At 36.4% G+C, this 22,884-nt stretch overlaps 1 protein-coding gene across 1 annotated transcript in view; it reads left to right on the top strand.

Annotated features, from left to right (window-relative positions):
• RSPH14 (radial spoke head 14 homolog) overlaps positions 1–15,547 on the top strand; it is a 94,847-nt gene extending 79,300 nt beyond the window's left edge. The window contains exons 5-7 of the mRNA XM_072415567.1: positions 4,033–4,258; positions 14,936–15,072; positions 15,151–15,547. Of these exons, the coding sequence (XP_072271668.1) occupies positions 4,033–4,258; positions 14,936–15,072; positions 15,151–15,389 (602 nt within the window). The 3' untranslated portion in view covers positions 15,390–15,547. The remainder of the gene's footprint in view (positions 1–4,032; positions 4,259–14,935; positions 15,073–15,150) is intronic.
• The last annotated feature ends 7,337 nt before the right edge of the window (positions 15,548–22,884 follow it).

Genomic DNA, 22,884 nt, shown 5'->3' with positions numbered 1-22,884 from the left:
TTTTTTATACTTTAGGTTGTTTATTCATATACGAAAGTCAGTGTATGTTAGCAGTGTGGTATCTATAGGTTATCTAAAATAAAAGAACAGTGTATAGAGGTGAATGGGCCCTATTATAAAGAGTACATTCCACAGACAGAAAGAAAAACAATTAAAAGCCACAGATTAGCCTGGAATTCTTAACCTTTACAAGGGCACCAACAATGACTTATTAGACCTAAGGTCAAAAATGTATTTTTTTTTTAATTAGATCAATGTCCAGCCCCTCTTACTCCTTCCTATCAGAAAAAGTAAACCAGAACAATGAAATACCTGTTGGCTGAAACAGTCTCCCTCTAGGTCCAACCTGCCCTCTGACACTGTGATTTCCTAATCTGACCATGGCAAAATAAGGGTTCTTGGGAAACTCATTAGTAAGAACATTTTTCCTAGAGAGCTTTTCCTAGGCATTATGGTATTGGTTCTAAAATATATGCTAAACTACAGGCATAAAGCTATGTTCATATTGAGAATGTTTTTTTAAGCCCAGACGTTTGTAAATCTTAGGCAGTTTTCCAATCCAAACACCACTTGACAACGGCATAGCCAGGCTTTGAACATCCATTACAACTACAGGTCTACAGCAGAAATCAAATATGCTCATCTGATTGGACTATAAAGAAGAAGCTGCATGCTATCAAGGTCATTACCCTGCTCTCACTTACTGCTAACATATGCATGCAGCAATGCCTAATGCACTTCTAGTATTTGCCCTCTTGCTCCCGGTGTGCTACCAAGTAGAGGTAAACATCATTTTCAGGTACTCTAACACATTTAGTGTTTTTCAATTAACACATAAAAGCACTAACTGGTGATTTACATTACTCTAAGTAAAAATGTAATTATAAGCCTTTGTATATGTAAAGGTTAATAGTATGTACCCATCTAGTCTACCCCAACGGAGGTATCTTGGGTGCCCTGACATTATGTCTCCCTTTGTAGGGTTTCATCACTTTTTTGATTTCTTTGTTGGGTATTCCTTTCCTCCTACTAACCCCCCCAACACACACAACGTTAGTCAGCATACTGTCATCATAACATTTTTATGGGCCTCCTTGCTTCCAGCAGTAACAGAGGCTGTGCAAGCATGCTGTGCAAGCATTATATACAAGCCTTCCTTTATGTAGCAGCACAGAGGGGACCTCCTGACAGAATGACTTTTGTAAGTATCAGCGGGAAACAAGTCCTGCTGTTGTATGCATTGACTCTGTGTCCATCTATTCAAATATAAAACTGGTAATAGAATGTGGGATCTGCAGAGTCTTACAAAAAATGAGTCCTGCATGTATGTTTGTATTCAAGGAAGTAAAGTGAGTTCAGTGAGTTCAAGAAGATAGTCAGGTAACTAGAACTTAAAAAAAAAAAAAGCTAGCAATGAGCAATATCAGTTTATATTCTGAAACCCCTATTATGGTATTTTTACTGTCAGTGTTAAACTGAAGGGATTAACCTTCACTTGTTATCTTGAAGACATAACAGGAAGCAAGAGGAAATTTCCCAGTGAATTTAATTCTCATTTTAAACAATTATCCCGTAAACATTTGTTTCTTGTATTTGTTTCTTATCAAAGGTTACTCACGCCACTTTTGTTGTTTTTGACAACAGTAACCTGTACAGACAGAACATTGACCCTCCACATCAGACTCTCCAATAACAACTCAAATTGTTACATGAACTATATATTAATGTAGAGTTGTATAAAGGTGACATAATTACAGTTTATGTTTTACTGAAAAGGGAAGCTGGAGTATCATCCCTATGTTGTGGGAATATTGTACTTGTGAATATGCCTTCATGGTTTTCCCATCAGTTACTTATTTAGCATTTGACATATAATATGTACTTTGTGTACAAATATATATTAATTAGGATATATATATATATATATATATATATGGCAAAATGTATTGTATTCTGATAAGTTTACTGCATCACAAAAAAATAAATATTGTCTGCTACTTGGTCTAATCTATGTTTCCCTTTACTAAATCAAGTGCGCTGAATTCAAATCTGAATCCGATTCTGTCTAGGACGTCCGGATCTCAATTACGCGTATAGATGCGATTAGCTACATTCTCTTGTTCTGCAGTTACTATGTAATCTCTATACATACCTAACTTTTGCCTCATAGTTCCATGACATTACAAAAATGTAGTTTTATGTTACAACAACATGTACAATATCTTTTTTCCATAACAGAAATGTCTTGGTGGAACCTCTTCCCTTGTTCATCACTCACATCACCCAAATTTTGTGGGAAGAAGTCCACATGGGAATGTAAGAAATTATTTTTAAGTGATATTCTGCAGCCAAGTTCATGGTATGCTGTTAGCATGTTGTTCAGCATAGTTTTTAGCTCACTGGTTGCCCAGAAAGTTTTGTGCAACTAGCACAAATGAATCCCAAGCAGCAAGCTCAAGTGGGTTGAGTTTGTCTCTGAATGTGGCATCATGCATCAAATTGCAGATTTGGGGACCAACAAAAATGCTCTCTTTCAGTGTAGCATCTGTTACAACTTTTCCAAACTCCCTTCCAAATGTCCTTCAGATACTGAAAACCCATACCATCATGATTCATTGCAACAACAAAGTTTTTCATTAATACAAGTTTATTATGAAGTGGCGGAAGGTAAACTTTCTGTGGATCAATGAGTGGTTTATGCTTCAAGTTGTACTGGTCTGGGTGGCCATTCTTTCACTTTGTAACGGTTGCTGTCATCATGACTGTTCCACAGGCACAGAAAGCACATATGTTTTGTATATCCCAATTGCAGGCCAAGAAGGAGTGCCACCACCTTCAGGTCACCACAATTGTTCCACTTGTGTTCTGAATAGTTAATCAATTTAAAAATGACCCCCATGGATTCGTATGTCTCTTTCATTCCATTGGCATGAGCAAGAGGAACAGAAGGTTTTTCGTTACCTGTATGCAGCAATACAGCTTTCAAACTTGCTTTGCTCGAGTCTATGAACATTCTCCACTGATCTGGTATGTATTCGCATCGTCAGTGCAGAAGCAAATGTGGTTTTCCAGCTTGTAATAACCTACGAACTTTGTGGGGCGATCACGAAAGTGTGAAGTTGTCATTCCTTTTTGTTGCAAATTACACTCATACTTCTTGCGTTGATCACACGGGTATATTTGCCATAAATGTAGCAAAAGATACAAGCCCTTGGTCCATCTCGCCTTATATACCTATTTCTGATGTCAGCTCACTGACTTGCCCAGACGTGCCCAGCCACTGCTGAAACATACATGCCACCAAGGGGCGTGATTCAGCTGAGGCGGCAGCAGGCATATTGGTGGCTGCAACTGGTATAATGTTCCCATGTAAAAATACATTACCCATTTACCGATCGATTGAACAGCTATAGCATGCCTATACCCTGTACATGATAGGCAAATTCTAAGTTCAGATTTGGAAACAGCACACTCAATATCATGTAAATCACATGTGTTATTCCCAGTAGCAAAATTGTTGTTGTGCAGTGTTATCATTAGGTATGTGAATTCCTCTTTTATTTTTTTTATAACTTATCTTTCTGTCAACATTTATAACCAGTCAGATGGGAAACTTAACACTGCCAAGTGTTCATGAGCAGCTGCAGCAAGGTTCTTCTTTTTAATTGATATTAAAATTGAATGAAAGGAAAATAAAAGTTTTGTAAAATTGAAGACATTTTGCAGTCTTTTAAGCTGCTTCATCAGTTAAAATATTATAATATATTATTTATTTTTTTCCTAAATAAGACACATCACCTCAATTACAAAAGGCAAATGGAACTGAAAATATTATATCTTATTTTAGTAAAAGTGGAATTTTCCATTAGGAAGATAACGTATATCTTTAGCTGGACCTACATAACTATACCAAACTAATTACATCTACCTGCTGTTTTCTAGAAATAAAAAATGGTCATGTTATCATCTTTACTGAGTGTATATTTTTTATATATTTATCGATTCCAAATAAAGCTCTTCTTGTCCTTACAGGTGCAGCCGCTCTTGTTGACGCAGGTTTAATACCACAGCTGGTGAGCAAGTTGGAGTCAGAGCATGAAGAAATACAGGAGCTGATTCTGGAGACATTGCATTTTTGTCTCCAAGCTGACGCTACCCAGGCTCTTAATGCAGGAGCTGTCCCTATTCTGAAGGAGAAGCTCAGTCATCCCTTAGTAGGCATCAAAAGAAAAGCAGTCTGTGCTCTCATGGAAATTTGGTAAGGAAAAGAGCTGGCTGCATCATTTTATTTTACAGGCCCTAGGGGGCAGTAAGTCTACATAAATACTTCTTTACTTTTCTACACAAACTAAAAAACAGAACAGTCCTGTAGAGAAATTCATAAAGTTAGATTACAATTTGCTTTTTCCTAAAAGTCATTTGCTATTTGTTAGTAAATATTTTCAGTCCTTGTCCAGATTCATTCCAGGTTTGCTGTGTCAACCAGCTTCACTGTTGAAAGTGTATTATCTCCAGCCTTGCAGAGCTTTCATAAATCAGACCCACTGTCTCCAAAAGCTACCTTTAAGGTAATCGGGTGCTGCAGGAGTGGAGAGTGGCTGAAGAGGGTACAGTAGTTTAAACAACACTTACCTTTCAACCATTTGGTGACTCAGCTACAGTATACTTAAGTTGCTTAAACTTAAGATTTAAGTCTTGGTGACATGAATATAGAAATGGGAATGGATGGGTAAAATGTACATGCTAGTGACTCTATGGGCTTTATTTATAAAACAGGTTTGAAACACATGGAACTGGAAGATCCCCACCAGGGAATGTCTGATTCCTTGTTTTTACTATTTACTTTCTTTAACATTTTTGCTTTTATTTTTAGCTTTTCAAAACAAGAAAATTAGCAAAATATAAAAAAAACATTTTTTTTCTGGCAAATTTGTAAGCAAATAACTTTTCTATGCTTTGTACCACTTTTTATTTACATCAAAACCAATTATCTTAAAACTTTCAGTGGTCAAAATTATTTTTTTCCAACTTCTTTTCCTATAGGTTACATTACAAAACAAAATTGTTTACAAAAACCAGAGGTGAAATGACCTTTGCTATAATTACACATGAAGATCAAACCATATTTTAGAAGGCAGTCAAAAAATCTGGAGCTAGCCAAAAGTTTTTAACTGTTTACTTACAACATTTATTTCAAAATATTTCAACATTGGTTACATTTATGTCTGTCCAATACCTTTTCTGATAAATTCCAGATCTAGATATAAACATATACCGGTAGGTATTCTTTTTAAAAAACTTTAAAATGTAATTAACAGATTATCGAAGATTATTTTTCAAATTGGAAGCTCTTGCACTATTATACACTTTCCATTTCAAGGCTTTAGATTTAGGAAAAGTGTTACATTTGTTGAGTGACAGTGGCACCACACAGGGATTTCAGGACTGGCATTTGTTCTTCAGATCATCTAACTATATAGCTGTCTTGTGCAATCCATTTAAGAAAACTCCCAGCCAGAGCCATCCAGGGACAAATTTAGGAGCTTTTATTCTCATACAACATATGAGTCATCATCACACTGCACTGTTACAGAGTATTGTAGCCTATAAAAACAAGCCCATCTTCCTCCTTATCATCCCTCTTGTTCCCATTTAAATGTCAAACTATAGTACATTATCATCTATATCTTCAAATGTTGCATTTGCTTAAGGCACCCATTTCTCTTCTGGCTAAGAATATTTTTTTATCTGCTGTCAGGATGAAAAAGAAGAAGCTGCAAAAGATACAGAAAATAAACAGCAACATGGCAGCTTCTCTCTCTTGCATGGCTATCTGCAAGAATTTACTTATTCTCTACTTTCCTAATTTTGCCACCCATACATTCCATAAAACAGTAGAGTGTCTGCGCATCAAATAGTATTTGTTACCTGCCAGTCTACCTACTAGGCTGGCCAATACAGTAGTGGTGTCATCTTTATAATTTTTATTAGATTTAAAATCCTTTTTAGAGCAGTAACTCTGAAAAGAATGTCCCTGTGCTGTGCATCTATATTTATGTGCCATGCTCCTTGATCTTCTCACCATGAGCCTGATTTATTAAAGCTCTCCAAGACTGGGGAAGACTATCATGAGTGAACCTGGGTGATCCAGCAAACCTGGAATTACCATGTAGGTAAATGCACTCCACTACCAACATTTGGAGGGGCAGATATGAGATTATATTGGATTATGATGTAATTCTGGGAACTGGCAGTGATAATGTACCATAATATGAGAAAATGATTACACAATCACAAATGGCCAGGATGAGCTCCAAGACAAAACTTTTGTTTTTTTCCCTACTCTTCCTTTTTGTAAGTATACGCCCTTGTTCTTCCATCTATTGAGTAGGTCAGCTGGAGCTTACTACGCATCTTGGAATGTATGGCATTTTACGCCACATGAGCATGGCAGAAAGATCTTATAAGACAGGTTAACTACTAACTTGTGCCATCAGCAACCCGCTGGTTGTTCCCTCACCTTATCCAGGAAGGCTGTAGGGTGGCACTGACAATGACAAATCATAAATCTGTTATAAATAAATGACAGTCTTCGAAAACCCTTTCCACTCATTAACTTGTCTAATACTTCTTTTCCATCACCAGTTGTTATTACATAGTTACATAGTAGGTTAAGTTGAAAAAAGACAGAAGTCCATCAAGTTCAACCAGAAGGGAAATAAACATATCCCGGGTATAAAACCCTATAAGACATAGTTGGTCAAGAGGAAGGCAAAAAAACACTGATACAATGTGCTTCAACAGGGGAAAAATTTCCTTCCTGATTCCGTGAGGCAATCGGATCTTCCCTGGATCAACAGTCTCTGTTATCTTTCTGCTATCTTTAAAGCCTTAATACCCAGTTATATTCTGCGCTTCTAGAAAATCATCCAGCTTCTTCTTAAAGTAATCTATAGTAGTTGCTGAGGGAGCCGATTCCACATTTTCACAGACCTTACAGTGAAGAATCCCTTCCTTATCCGGAGCTTAAACTTCTTTTCCTCCAGACGCAAAGAGTGTCCTCCTGTTCTTTGTAATGATCTCAAAGTGAATAATTGGGATGAGTGTTCTCTATATGGACCATTTATATATTATACAGGGTGATCATATCCCCCCTCTAATGTCTCTTCTTAAGGGAGAATAGATTCAGTTCAGATAATCTCTCTTCATAGCTGAGCTCCTTTATTCCCTTTATTAGTATAGTTGCCCTTCTCTGTACTCTCTCCAATTCCACAATGTTCCTTTTGTGAACTGGTGCCCAAAACTGGACTGTATATTCCAGATGAGGTTTATCCAATGCTTTGTACAGGGGCAGGATTATGTCTCCATCTCTGCAGTCTATTCCTCTTTTAATACAAGAAAGTACTTTACTAGCTTTAGATATTGCAGCTTGGAATTGCATGCTGTTATTAAGTTTATGATCTACCAGAACCCCCAGATCCTTTTCCATTTCTGACCCCCAAATTGTATTCCCCTAGACAGTATGAAGCATCCATGTTGTTAGTCCCCAAGTGCATAACTTTACATTTATGTATATTTAATGTCATTTGCCACTTGGCTGCCAAATCAAACAGTACATCCAGGTCTGCTTGTAGACATCCTGTATTGACTTAATTCCATTACATAGTTTGGTGTCATCTGCAAACACAGAAATGGTACTTTTAATTCCAATTTCTATATCATTTATGACGATGTTAAACAGTAAAGGTCCCAACACTGAACCCTGGGGTACACCACTAATAACCTTAGACCATTCAGAGTATGAATCATTATTCAATACTCTCTGGATGTGGTCTTTAAGCCATTTATCCATTTACAGATTGACTTTTCTAAACCTATTGACCCTAACTTGCATATTAACCGTCTGTGGGGTACAGTGTCAAATGCTTTAGAAAAGTCCAAGTACACTATATCAACTGCTACTCCACTGTTTACCTGTTTACTTATGTCCTCATAAAAAGAGAGTAAATTTGTTTGACAACATTAGTTTTTCTTGAAGCCATGCTGACTATCACTTATAATATTATTTTCTAGCAGAAACTCCTCTATGTGGTTCTTTATCAAACTCTATGGAAGTTAAACTAAGTGGTCTATAGTTACCTGGTAATGACTTTTCTCCCTTTTTGAAGATAGGAACCACATTTGCCTTACGTCAATCCATCCATGCCAGTGACTAAAGAGTCTCTAAAAATTAGAAATAATGGCTTTGAAATAACTGAGCTCAGCTCTTTGAGGACACATGGATGTAATCCATTCGGTCTTGGTGCTTTGTCAACCTTATTTTTGCCCAACTGTTTCTCGATCATATCAATTTTGAGCTATTGTGACTCACTTAAGGCAGTGACATTGCTATTATGAATTTGGACTTGAGCTCTGCCATTTTCCTTTGTGTACACAGAGCTAAAAAAAAAAGTGTTTAGTAAATCCACCTTCTTTATCCCCAGTTACCAACCCAGCGACTTCCTTTAACCACCTGGGCGTTACACTGAGGTCTAGATTTCTGTACCAAAAGTGTTACAGGTTTTCATGAAATTTTTTTTTTTTAAATTGTAGACCTGTAACTTACAGAAATATGTCCGAATAGGGGTCTAGTAGATATAATGAATATAAAAAATGTTTGAAACACACAATCATGTAAAAAAAAAAAAAAAAAATTACTTTTAATAAAATTAAAGGAAAAACACAAAATTCAGCTTAAACAAGAATACATAAATAAATGAAAAATACTGAAAATGCGATAATTCGGTATACTGTATAGTAATATATTTTTCTAAAACACCTCCCTAGTGTCCGTCACATACATATAGACAAAACCACATAAATATATTTTCTATTCATTTGTATTGGATTGGATACAGGACTTTGTATTCAATCCAATATAAAATGAGAACAAAATTCAAACTCTCATTATGTTTTGGATTGAATACAAATTCCTGTATCCAATCCAATACAAAATACATACTTTGTATTTATTTTTAATTGAAACTCATTCATTCATTTTGTATTGGATTGAATACAAACTCCTGTATCCAATCCAATACAAAATACATACTTTGTATTTATTTTTAATTGAAACTCATTCATTCATTTTGTATTGGATTGAATACAAACTCCTGTATTCAATCCAATACAAAATGAATGAATGAGTTTCAGTTTGAATTTCCCGCACACGCGCCGACGTCATCGCGCACGCACGCACAAGAAGCCGGCCGGCTGTTTTTTTCCTCCGCCGGCCGGCTTCTTGTTTCAGAGATCACCCGGCGCTGGAACGAGAACGACGCTGGATGATCAGCGGGACCAGGTAAGAAGCATCTTGTGTTCCGCCGGCCGGCATCTTACCTGGTCCCGCTGGTATACGAGAAGGCACCCGACGCTGGAGAGGGAGACCGACGGACGACGATCGACGGAGGACGACGCTGGTACACGAACCCGACGCTGGATGTGCACAGGGGGACCGAGATTTTCCCTACATTAAAATCCCCACTTACCTGGGTAAGTGGGGATTTTAATGTACGGAAAATCTCGGGCTTAACGAAAAGAGCAACTTTTTTTAGCCCGTACGAAGGCCGGGCTTAACGGTCGGGAGGTTAAGGAGCCTACATGCTCTGATCTTTTTGTTAATAATATATTTTAAAAAAGTGGGGGGTTTGTCTTACTTTCATTTTGAAGTTTTGCACATTTATATCCTTTTTACATCTTTTGTTATATTCTTTATAGTTTTCAAATAATGAAGGTGATCCTTCATTTTTATATTTTTGGAATGCCCTTTTCTTGTTCCTTATGGCTTTTTTAACATCAGCTGTGAGCCACATACGTTTTATTTTAGCCTCTTATTACCCATTGAAGTATGTTTTTCAGTTTGCTTTTGGAAAACAGACTTGAAACATTCCCATTTCTTTTCTGTGTTCTTTGAGGACAGTATTGTCTCCCAGTCTAAGTCACAGCCGCCCTTAATAATTAAAAATTTGCTCTCTAAAATTCAATGTTTTTATCTTTTCTGTTTTTGCTTCCTGTTAACAGCTTACATTAAATGAAATCTTATTATGGTCACTGTTACCCAGATTCTCTTTTATATCCGCATTTGTTATAAGCTCTGCATTGTTAGAAAGAACTAGGTCCAGCAGAGTATCATTTCTAGTTTGGGGTTCTATAAACTGTACCATAAAATTATCTTCTATTAAATTCACAAATTTCCTCCCTTTTGCTGTTCCTGTAGTGCCATTACTCCAGTCAATGTCAGGGTAGTTGAAATCTCCCATGATTAAAACATTTCCACTTTTTGCTGCTTTTTCCATCTGTGCTCGTAGTTTATTCTCTGTTTCTTCCTTAGCACTGGGAGGCCTATAGCAGACACCAATAATTATTGTGTATTGTGCATCCCCACATTCAGCTCCACCCATAATGCCTCAACCTCATTGCAATTTCTTCTTTCTCATTCAATTTTAGATCACTTCTCACATACAGACAGATACCACCACCCTTTCATTTTATTAACTTACTTACTTACTTTAAGAAAGAGAGTATATTCAGGAATATTGACAGCCCAGTCATGTGAAGAACAAAGCCAGGATTCAGCAATGCCAACTAAGTCATCATGCTCTTCACTCGTTAAGGCGTTAAACTCCCCTATCTTGTTTGCCAGACTTCTAGCATTGGTGATCACTGCTTATGTAACAGGTGTAAAAGGGGGTCGTAAAATATTCATGCTATTTCTCATTGATTATTTCTCTGCATTCTTGATCGCAATTTGAACAACGTTTTATTGCAGTTAAGCATGGCTTGCTTTCTCTACCTCTTGTGATGAAACCATGGCATGTCATATTGTGGAAGGCTGATTGTTTGGCAGCATGTCCACCATCAACCAGACTGTCCTTGAACAGCCCCTTTCATGATAACTGGCAGAGAGCAATGCCATGGGGAACTCAAAAAGAGAACAGACGGAGAACAACAAATGCTGTTGATAGATATAGCCTAAACCCATTTTTAATTTTATAATAGGTTGGCAATTTTTTCTTTGCACAAATTTACACAAAGTACATTGTTGTGATTTTATTCAAAGATTCTATACATCTTTTATAGTATAACTTAAGATCAACATTCAGAACCAGGGAAAGACAAAATATTCATAGGCAACTTATTCACAGCTTTATGTGCAATATAAGTTCTAAGGTACAGTATATAAGTTATTACCATGCTTTAAAGAAAAACTATGGAATAGGTATTTTCAGGTGCAGTTTGCAAAAATCCAGGTAAGAACTAGTTCCATTTCAATTCCTCTATTTAAACAATAGCCATGTAGTTCTACTATTTCTACCTCTTTTTAGGGAAATCCAGTCCTAAATTTAACCTAATATATTTTCTTAAGCCATTAACAAACTGCTGATTTTAAATTCACACTGCCACCTGAGCAATTCACTTTTGTTTCTACTCATTATTCCTCAGATCCTATTATGTATTTTATTGTCAGGGTTGTAAAATATGCTTATTACCGTGTTTCCCCGAAAATAAGACACCCCCCGAAAGTAAGCCCTAGCAGGATTTTTGGCTGTTTTCGAGCAAGCTCGAAATATAAGCCCTACCCCTAAAGTAAGCCCTAGCTTAATACCTTAGAATATCTTCAGCACATACTGTACATAGTGGTGGGGGAGGAAGTAAAGGACATCACAGACTGTCACACTAGTGCAGGACTGTCACAACATCACTACATTACGTACCGGTATTCCAGGCTCACACAACCCATCACTTCTCCAGGTGCAGAGCTGATGATTGTAGTGAGAGATGTGAAGGGAGGGCAGACTGAGCCTGTCACATCTCTCCTCCGTTACCGGTAATACGGTGCTGCACAAATGATTGTGGTGGGGGGAGAAAAGGGAGGACAGCGCGGATAAGGCTGTCCCATCTCTCTTCCAGAGCACCACCGATACAGTGATCACGGTGGTGCAGGACTGATTGGTGAGGGGGGGGTTCCCCCTTGATGTTCCAGAATGTGATAACATTTGAAGTAAATGTTAATTTTTTTGTCAAAGAATAAATGCGGTTTGTTTTTCTTCTCAAAATATAAGCCCTACCTGAAAATAAGCCCTAGGGCATTTCTTGTAGAAAAAATTAATATAAGACACTGTCTTATTTTCGGGGGAAACACTGTATATAGCTTTGAGAAAATTTATTTTCACACCTTACCTAAATTTGGCCACTAGATGGTGCAGCACAGCTGAAACATCCAGATGATTTCTTCTCAGGCTTACTACCCATGGCACTATTGGAGATATAAACTGAGAAATGATTGTACCTGGGCACAAACCAGAACAAAAGGAGAAAAATATGTAATAGTTTAGGGTAAACCTGTACTGACTTCAATAATCAGCAGGGGCCTCGTGAATGTACTGTATTGCAGTCCTTCAGTCCACCCTAAGAGCCTTGTAACTCAGAGCACTTCATAATGCAAATATCAATTTCAGTTCCCAAACTCAGAGCTGTGGTCATCCCATGATTCCCTGTGCACACATTGGGACTCCCATCCTGCTGATTATGCCCGCCGAGTAGCGGCCTGATAATTGCAAGGCGGTTGATCAACTCTAATGAAATATAAAATAGCTTTTTTTGTACGCGTGTATTTTATACTGTGGTCAATGGTGCTGGCCGGCCGCATAATATTGATTTAATGACAGAGGCTGCGGGCCGGTGGAACTTTGAACATTTGCCCCTGAGCCGGACTTTGGACATGCCTGTGTTAGGGGTTCTTAAGCAGTGACTGAACGGTTGACCTCCACCCTATGGTTTCCTCAAGTTCCAGAGCCAATGTCATTTAGTGTCACCAGAAGAACGACACCTGTGAACGTTTTACCTGAACTTTTTACCAATGTAAGGGGCATTCTACCACTCATTGAACCTAAATAAAAGGAAAAACTTCTGATTTATCATGTCAGTGGTCATTGCTCCACTTCCCACTAATGTAAGAGCTCCATTTTGTTATTGATCACAAATATAAGGGGACATTTCTCAACTACCTTAAAATAAATCTAAGTCAGCCTGCATTTCTTTTCCATTATTTATATGTTTTTTTTATTGAAAAGTATGTTAATCTATAAAGGAATTGGACATAAAAATATTCACCTTCTATTATGTCATAACTATGCCACATTCTTAATTTAATTATTCTTAATTTATTAATTAATATATATACAGTTTACTGATTTAGGTTATGTACTAAGCTGTAGATATATTAGTTTTAGCAGGGGTTCCATGGTACCTAAATATTATTACAAGGGTTCCTTTCAGGTAAAAAGGTGGGGAAAAGCTGTGCTAGATATAACAGATGTTGGATGTTTACAGTAACACTATTGTACATTAGCCCAGAGCAACCTACTTGCCATAAAAGTTACATTGTAACTAATTAGCTACTTCTGCTTATCAAATAATTGCCTAATAATTACTTTTCTAACAGGAAGTAGAAGCTTTGAAGCTTGACCTTTTTCCCAACCTTTGTAGTCATAATAATAATATTGATTTAAATTACATTTTTTGCTTTATTGCCTAATGGAATAAATAAAACTGCGTCGATAGGTGTTAAAGTGAAATATACTACCATGATATGTGTAAGGTAACGAGTGTCATTGTTTCACATCTACTGTAAATGCCAATGCCATTTTTACCTAATATTTCACTTTTATGTGCATACAAATTACATTATAAATGCATCAGTTGTTCTGAGAGTCCTGGTTCAAGTCAAACTATAGTTCTAACATTGGGCCTGATTTATTAAAGCTCTCCAAGGCTGGAGAATATACACTTTTATCAGTGAACCTGGGTGATACAGCAAACCTGAAATGGATTTCTTAAAAGTCATTTGTTATTTTTTTACCAAATATTTTCATTCCCAAACCAGATCCATTCCAGGTTTTCTAGATCACACAGGTTCACTGATCAAAGTGTATCCTCCTCAGCCTTGAAGAGCTTTAATAAATCAGGCCCAATGTCACTTTTGTTAGAAGTGTAAAGAATGGAACTGTTCCCATCAATAAAGTATAAAGGCTTGGACTATCTTTTTGAAAATAACAATAACAGCGAAACAACAAAGCAAACCCTTCCCTGTGCCTCTATCCATTAGTTTCACTTTGTTACTGGAGATCGGACTTCTGGGCCTACGTTTGCATCTGATTACAACAGATACTTAGCATGTATCTTCTGGTAAATAATGTTAACATGAAAAGTCTCTTGACTAAACCAATCTTTATGGTCCAGTAGGAAAACATCATGTAACCATTACGCTATAAGCCTGGAGGGATTTAATTGGAATTGTATTCCCCCAGCAAAGCCCTTTTTTCAACCTCTATGAGACTCAGCATTTATAGTTTTTATTTGCAATCATGTATCTTGTATATATATATATATATATATATATATATATATATAGTGCTCAACCCAGAAATTTTTTTAGGCCGGGTGGGAAGAAATTTTTGGTGGGTGGCAGCCCCTGTATTGTGAACAAACTCTTTGGTAACCACCCAAAAACAGCCAGGTGGGTGCTGAAAATTGCCGGGTGGTGCGCCCAGCTAAAAGTGCCTGGGGAGAACCCTGATTTATATATATATATATATATATATATATATATATATATATAAAATAACCCAACCACTGACTACCCATTTTATAGGGTATATAGAGCATTATTATTACTTGTAAAGTCCCTGAATGAACAACTTTACAAATGTACTGCACAATATTAAGATATATCCTATGGTATCCATAGACTATGCAATAATTTTGATCAATGAAGATGAAATGAAGACAAAAAAGACAAACATTCTGATATATCAATAAAAAAAGGGCTTTTATTATATAAATACATTTTCAAAATGGTATCAACTAATTTTTTTTGTGGTTGATTCCTTGACAGTGTACCATTAGAAGGAAAGGAAAGTGTGTGCAAAGCAGAGGTAGTTCCAATATTTGTACAGCTCCTGGAAGATGGGGATGCTGAGGTCAGAGCCAGTGCTGCTGGGGCTTTGATGTTCACTACTATTACTACTCAAGGTAAGGCATCTGTTTTATGGTGGTTTGATAACTTTCCATATTTTCACAGCATGCTCTCATGACTAATATTTTCTGTAGGTAAATATGCTGCTCTTCGTTCTGGAGCCATTCCAAAACTGCTGGCTCTAGTAAAAGATAGCCACAGCAAGGTTCAACTGAATTGTCTCAAGGCATTAACAACCCTGTCTGAAACCCCTGAAGGTCGTAAGATTCTCCTACCAGATGTAAATAAAATCCAGGAATGTCTGATGGACTCCAGTGAAGCAGTGAGAAGAGCAGCTTCTATAGCAGTGAAAGTCATACAGTGGAGACCCTGAGCCAAGTGTATTATTACTGTGGCCAATTCACTGACCTTCATCATCATATTCAATGAACACTAAATCTTAAAGTGTAATAGAGTTAACAAACTTCAGGTTTATCTTTGTTGTAAGTTTATTTTTATTGCAACCTGCCATTAAATTACATGCATTAAGAACCTGTTTTCACTATATTGCTGTCCGGTAATATTTGCACCACAATGCAGTTTACTGTGCACTACGATAATTTTCCATAATAAGCTTTGCATAAAATTCTTACTCTATACAAAGCTTTAATGAAAAATTTAAAAATGATTCAGACATCCAATTTTTTTAGTACTGAAGGTTCAACACAATTGATAAAAGGTCTGTGCAATCACATATAGTAGACCAAGTATTTGGTGAATCTGAGATTGTATTAAACACATTTAAGTATACTAGAGCTTATGGGTGATAGTTTTCAGGTTTCTAAAGTAAGGACACCAAGTTAAGAGGACTTGATGTCTCCAACAGTGTGTTAAACAATGTGGTAAAATCTAGGGATGTGAAATATCATATTCTAACTGGGACCCCACTGAGCTATAGTTCACAGGGAAAGCCCAAAGGCTGCTAACAATTAGGATGTAGGATACGGAAACCCCTCCATACTTGAGAAGAGACAATACAGTGTTATTTTGTATTTTTAAATTCATCCCAATAGCCTTATGTCTGCATTAGATACAGCCACTAAAATTAAAAAATGTAGAGTAACATGTGGCTATTTATAGGGACATGCTTAGTTATGCAGCTGATTATAAATTAGTAGCTATCATCATACCTTTGTTTGTATGTCATGTATGAAAATGTACACACAAAATAATTTATGATTTCTTATAGTTCTATAGTTTTATACTTTACTATATATCTACTATACTCTAAACAAAAAAAAAAAAAAAAAACATCTACAATGAGGGTTATTCTGACCAAAAAAAATTAAATGGAATAAATAGTGCTCATCTCTAAGGATTCTTTTTTCAATTATTCTTCTGTCAATATGACTAATATTCTGACATCTCTTTAGTTAGAAGAGATAGCATTTCCTTTTATATTTGCTATGTGTTTTGGCCACAAGGTGGAAGAATGAACCTAGGTACACACGTCAGATGATTCTCATCCAATCATTGCCTCAGGGCTAGTATCGGATGAGAATCTGACGTGTACAGCGCTTCGTCCGACATCATTCATGGATCTGTCCAGGCGAATTCATGAACGACTACAATACAAGTGAAGGGTAGAGAGCACAGTGGGGTGCCGCTTGCTCGTTCTTCCCCCTCCCCTCTTCATAGAGCAGAATAGCGCTGTATGTACAGCACTCGTTCATGTATCTTTCAATCTTTTGTCTTTGGAAAGGATCGTGAAAGATCTTCCAACGACAATTATTGAGCTTGTGTATGCAGCCTTAGTTTTAATGTGCATTGAAGAGAGAACTGCACGGGGATTCGGATGGTGAACAATCCAACAGCGGAACTAATAGACCAAGTATTTATAAATACAGCCCCAACAGTTCCAGCTAATGTACATAATAAAACAGTATCCATTAATGGACAAACACAATACCAACCACACATGGTTGAAGCCGAATTACAGACGGATATAAATGTAAAAAATTCAGCACTGTATTAATTATGTATTAATTAATTAATGGAATTATTCAGGTATCAGTCTCTGGCAGTCTGTGTACAGATTGATTAGGCAGGGGGAGAAGCAGCACACGGAGCCAATTATTTATTGCTGCAGTGCAAGGAACACTCTGATAAGAAAACAGAGCAAAATAAAAAAAGATGAACAAATTACAGACTGTGAGGAGGTATACACCTGTAGGTGGTACAGACCTGCAGCAAAGAATAATGTGTTTTTTCCCTTTGTCAGACAAGGTAATGCAGTGGGTCAAAGCTGTGTAAATCTCAGAACTGGTTCCAAATCCTTTGGCAGGTGAAATATCTCTTATATATGCATTTCATCAGTTTTTTATGATTGTGATTATTATTAATAATAAAAATAATATTATTAATAATAATAATAATAATAATAAATAGGATTTATATAGGGCCAACATATTACACAAAAAACACATGTAAAATGTATTAATGTTTCCAAACCATTACATTAAATAAGTTCTGCCCCAGTCTTCAAATGTTTTTCTGCATTATAACTTGTATAATATGTTTTCAGGGAAAAAAAAACAAATGCACAGGTAGTAAACTGTTGGAGCACATACATTTAGATAAAATGTGACTGCAAAGAGGCAAAAATGCAAACATTTTTGGTTTAAAGAAAAATAAAATCATAGATTTATATTAAAGAACTTAAATTTGTATATATTGCCAATAGGATTATGGTACATTGCTGCTCTATTTCAGATTATCATTTTTCCTCACTTTACTTGAGATTAATTCATTGTAACGATTATTAATCATTTTAGATGTCATTTTGATTATTTGTTTGATAGAGTTTTGTTTTTTTAAAGGGAAACGCCACTTTCAATAAAACATTGACATATAATGTCAATGTATACATATACATATACATATACTCTGCTCAAAGTTCAAAATCTTCAAAATACACATTCATGTTGAAAATCTTTATTAATATACATTGTGTAATTCATTGAGACCAAAATGACATAGGAACGGTCATTGGAAACCAAAACCGTTACGTACTGAAATCAAAGTGCTGAAATCAAAATCACACTGAAAATGAAGGCAAAAAAAGAAATTACAGAATGATCAAACATGTAAATGCTATCACAACCAATATGGCACAATATGGCTCAGTAGTTTGTATGGCCCCCATATGCACTCACAAAGTCTAAGCATTCTTCCGATGAGACAGCAGATGGGACCCTGGGGGATCTCCTCCCAAACCTGGATCAGGGCTTCTGTGAGCTCCTGGTAGTCTGTGGCATTACTTGACAGAATCAGGTACAATGATACTGATAAACCAATGGCTCCACTGCACCAGCATAAAGTCTGACAATGTGTCTGTGGATTGCATCCTGGTACCTAAAAGCAGTTAAGATATCATTAGCTAGCATTTGGAAGTCTGTTAAATCCTCCAAAGATTTATCCCCACCCCACCATCTCTGGCCCACTGCCAAGAAGGTATTTTACTTCTGTTACATGTTCAGAGTGAATCTGCTCTTATCTTTTGAAAAAATGGGTTGCCAATGATGAACATGTTAAATTATGGTGTTCCTTGGAAAAAGTCTTTTAAGCTGCATGTTGCTGGGCTGTGAGCACAGATCCCACTACAGGATGTTGGCCCCATGTTTTTTTTCTGACAGTATGCTCAAAACATTCTCACTAAAGGTCATTTGGCTGGTCTCTGGTTGTGCTCCTTCTGTTGTTCCTCACACAAAGATACAAATACCCGTCCTTGTGCTGTGTTGTTGCCTTCTATGACCCTGTCCAGTTCTTCTTGTGCAAAAGCTTGTGACCTTCACATTTTAAAAATGTGCTTGGAGACACAGCAAACTTTCTTGCATGTGCCATCCTGGAGAATCTGGACGCCATGTGCAATCGGCTGCACTTACTGCCTTATGCTACTGTACCGTACCAGTAACCGCAAGGACACATTAAATAAATGAGAATGAGAGGGAAACTGTCTGTAGGAAAACAATTCACTTTCTGGTGTTTGGCTTTGAGATGCTCCTTTTGTACCCCCATTGTTGCTTTCATTTGCACCAAAGGTGAAATTGATTCACAATCACTTATGTCTCCTTATTTTGTTTTATATTGTGTTAATTGAGTGTTACCTTCATTTTGTTGTACAGTATATTTAGTATAGTTAAGCTGTTTTTATAATTTGTAGCTTTTTGGGTTGGTCACTATGTAACCCCTTCTTTTGTAGCTTGTTTTCACTGTTGGCTCATGATAAGCTCATATTATATAACCTGCTAAATTGTGACTCACTTTTTACAGCAGTCCTAATAATCTCGGTAGGTGATTATATGAGAATAAAGTGCGTCAGATGTTTTCTTATCACATTAATAAGTCTCCTAACTTTATATTTATCTATGATAAACACAACAAAATCAATGTAATGATCATAAAGTTTTTGTAATTATTATGAGTAGAATGTCAATGGAAACATGCATTTCAATTGACCCTCTTCCAGTTCAATGCTGGATTAGTTGACAGGGTTATTTGTATGAGATTGTGTGTCTATAAATGTCGATGTGTGTGTCTAGAAGAATCTGTGTGTCTATTTGCAAGTGTATGCAATCTTGTTGACCAGAAGAGATATGTGCAAACCTTCCCAGCAAAATTCAAAATTTGCTTACTGCAGTGTCTTGCATTTTAGAGCTCAATGGCATGTCACACCCCTTAAGGCTAAGGTATGTAAAGCCACAGTTTGGTTTACCCAAAAGAACTCTAATCTAAAAAATGGGATATTTATTTTAAAATGCTAAATTTGGTTCATTTTTAGTGTGAAAATATTTTATATAAAACAATGAACTTTTTGTGTGGGGGGCTTAAGGTGGCTTTGTAGGAGGGACAGGGATGCTAAATATGCCCTGTGTACTTTGGTTAGGTTTTTCGAAGCATACGTAGCAGAAAAAACAACTATACAATACACGGATTAAATACATATTCAGGAACTTTTTTACCTGCTAATTTTTTTAGAATCCCTTATACCAATTCCTGAGATCTTCACAGCGCTGCCACCTTACAAAGGCCTATTAGGCAAAAAGACTGATTTTTCTCTTCCTACACTAGTGACTGGACAGAGAAGGTTATCAATAAGTTTATCTCTTTAACACTCGGCTCACTTTTCTTATCAGCCCTGATTTATTTTTCCAAGCAGCATGCAGTTTATATTTTTTTTTAGCAATTTGTACTACAGTAATTCTTCTGTAAATACAAATCAGTTGGGATTGCCTCCCTCACACGCATCAGTGGGTGTCAGGTGCCAGTGACCCCATCACTGGTCCTTCCTTTGACCACATTTGATAGGTACTAACTATTGAATATTAGAAATACACTACAAGACCCATCAAGCATTGGCCCTTGTTAAAATTGCTCAGATCTTTATACTTCCTGCTTCCAACAAGTAACCTTCAAGGAATGACCACTTGCTGCCTTACATATCCCACCTCAATAACTTTATTTGTAAGTTGTTTTAATGTTGTCAGTGATTTTAATGTTTTGGACCTGGTCCTATTCTCCTTATCTCTTCTATTGTACATAGAACATGGTATTTGCATTTCTATTGTACTTATTGAAAAAAGTATTCACAGAAACACGCTGAACATGACACTATTTTTCATGGAAATTTTATTCTGAGCTAGTTATAGATTCCTAACTAGTTTAGGTAAAAAATACCCAGACAAGGAAATTGGCTGCTAAAAAGATTTTCACAACTATCACAATACTTAGGAATGATGTGGTTTGCCAGAGTTATTTACAAATGAGCTAGGCAGTGTATACACATTCAATAATTGTCCCTGGAAACAATCTTTCTAGATTTTTTTCAGTGACAAAAAGAGGTACAGATGAACAATGAGTGCTGTGCACACAGTTCTATGGAGAAGGGAGGGGTAGAACAAGTGAGCGACACCCTGCTGTGCTCTTCTCTCTTGAATTCCATTGCGGTCCACAATGACGGTCACTATACACATGTCAGATTCTCGCCCGAGACAAGCCCGATGGTTCGTAACTTCGTATCGGGTGAGCATCATCTCACTGTGTACATAACCTTAAGATTGCAACAAGTTTAGTTCAGAACTTTATTTTGAGACACATAAATTTCAGTTTCAGTAGAGAATGATTTTTTTTTACAAATCTATCCCTCTCATCTAAACAAATTAAGTCTTCAAATTATAAAACCACTGAAGCCTTTGAAGGTTCTGGAAGTCTTGCAGGTTATAAAAACATTAAAGCCCCCCACAGCCCCAAGAAAGCTTAAACCAGTATTGAATAGCAGAAATGTGCCCCAAACCCTGATGACATTCCAATTCCTGAAATTCCAATCCAATACATCACTTTGTCTTTTTATCTGGCCATTTGGTTAATAACTAAGTTTATAATTATAAACATTAACTTATTTCACCCCACTTGGTGCTCAGTATAAGAGTACTTTGAACTCAAACTGACATAAAGAAAACCCATGGGGGTAGATCTATGACTACTTGAGCTCAGAAAAAGGGGGGAGGGATGAATGAAGATGTCTGTGATGCTAAATGTTCATTTATAGTTTGAATCTTTAGGTAATAGATAATCTAATATAAAATAATCCCTATATATATATATATATATATATATATATATATATATATATAGATTTTAGAGATACCACAAGTGGTTTTAAAGTAATTTTTTATTAGTGGTGAAGTAATTTTTTAAAGGTGTATAAAGATTCCACTTTAATCAGTTTGGGCCCTGGTTAATTAGGTTTAAAGGTTGACAATGCGTGCTATTATTAATTAAAGTTTCTGAAGGAACTATAGTATATTACCTTGTGATCAGATAATCTATTTAACAGGAAAAGTGTAAAAACAAGTTTGATTGTTCAGATCTGTTCTTACACCTTTTAGATTTTTTTTTATTATATAGATGCTGAGGGCCCTGACTCGACATAATGTAATTGACCTTATGACATGATAAAATTTCATATTTCATACTTACCAAGTTAAAAAGTCCTATGTGTTACCAAGGTTTGCATCTTTGTCATATAGTTTCATATGTCATATGGCTTCTGGATTTTTAGAATCTTGAGTCTGCACCAGTCTGCTGGTACAAATTAGAAGGATCTATTCTTGTAAAAGGTACTTACAGCAGTAGACAAATTCTTCAGTGTTCTGGTGTGAAATACAATGTGTGGTATGGCTTCAAGTATATCTAAACCCAAAAATAAAAATGTTGTGTACTGCAGTTTACTAGTCCCTATAGCTAGTGGATGCATTAGTTTTTCTTTCATGTTATGTTTTCTTTATTTTCACCTGGTGATGCTGTCAGTAAAACATTTCTTGTTTTAGGGTGGCAATGCTTACTTGTACTCTGGAAGAACATCATTGTTAGGACAGGAAGGCCCCCCTTTCCTAATTTCCATGTTATGTGAAGAAGTGTACTATAATCCACAGAGCTAGACTGGGCAGGGGTGATAAACTGTGCCATAAGACTGGCAACAGAGTACACACGACATGGCTGGATTTCAGTTTTTTTTCCGCTCATGAAACAATTATAAAAAAATGCTTTTAATGGTTTATTTAACAGAACATAAGGGAACATGTAAGAGAATTTATGTTTAGCATTTACATAGATATTTAATCCTTACTGCCTGTTACTCCAGTTTTGTAGACCTTTTTTCAACCTACATTAAAATATTGCTTCTTTCTGCAGAGCCAGAGACACAAAATATTATTATTATTAATTAACAGGATTTATATAGCGCCAACATATTACGCAGTGCTGTACATTAAATAGGGGTTGCAAATGACAGACTAATACAGACAGTGATACAGGAGGAGAGGACCCTG

The sequence above is a fragment of the Pyxicephalus adspersus genome, chromosome 6, assembly GCF_032062135.1.
Source record: "Pyxicephalus adspersus chromosome 6, UCB_Pads_2.0, whole genome shotgun sequence".
Classification (NCBI taxonomy): domain Eukaryota; kingdom Metazoa; phylum Chordata; class Amphibia; order Anura; family Pyxicephalidae; genus Pyxicephalus; species Pyxicephalus adspersus.
This window is presented reverse-complemented; position numbering and strand designations above follow the sequence as displayed.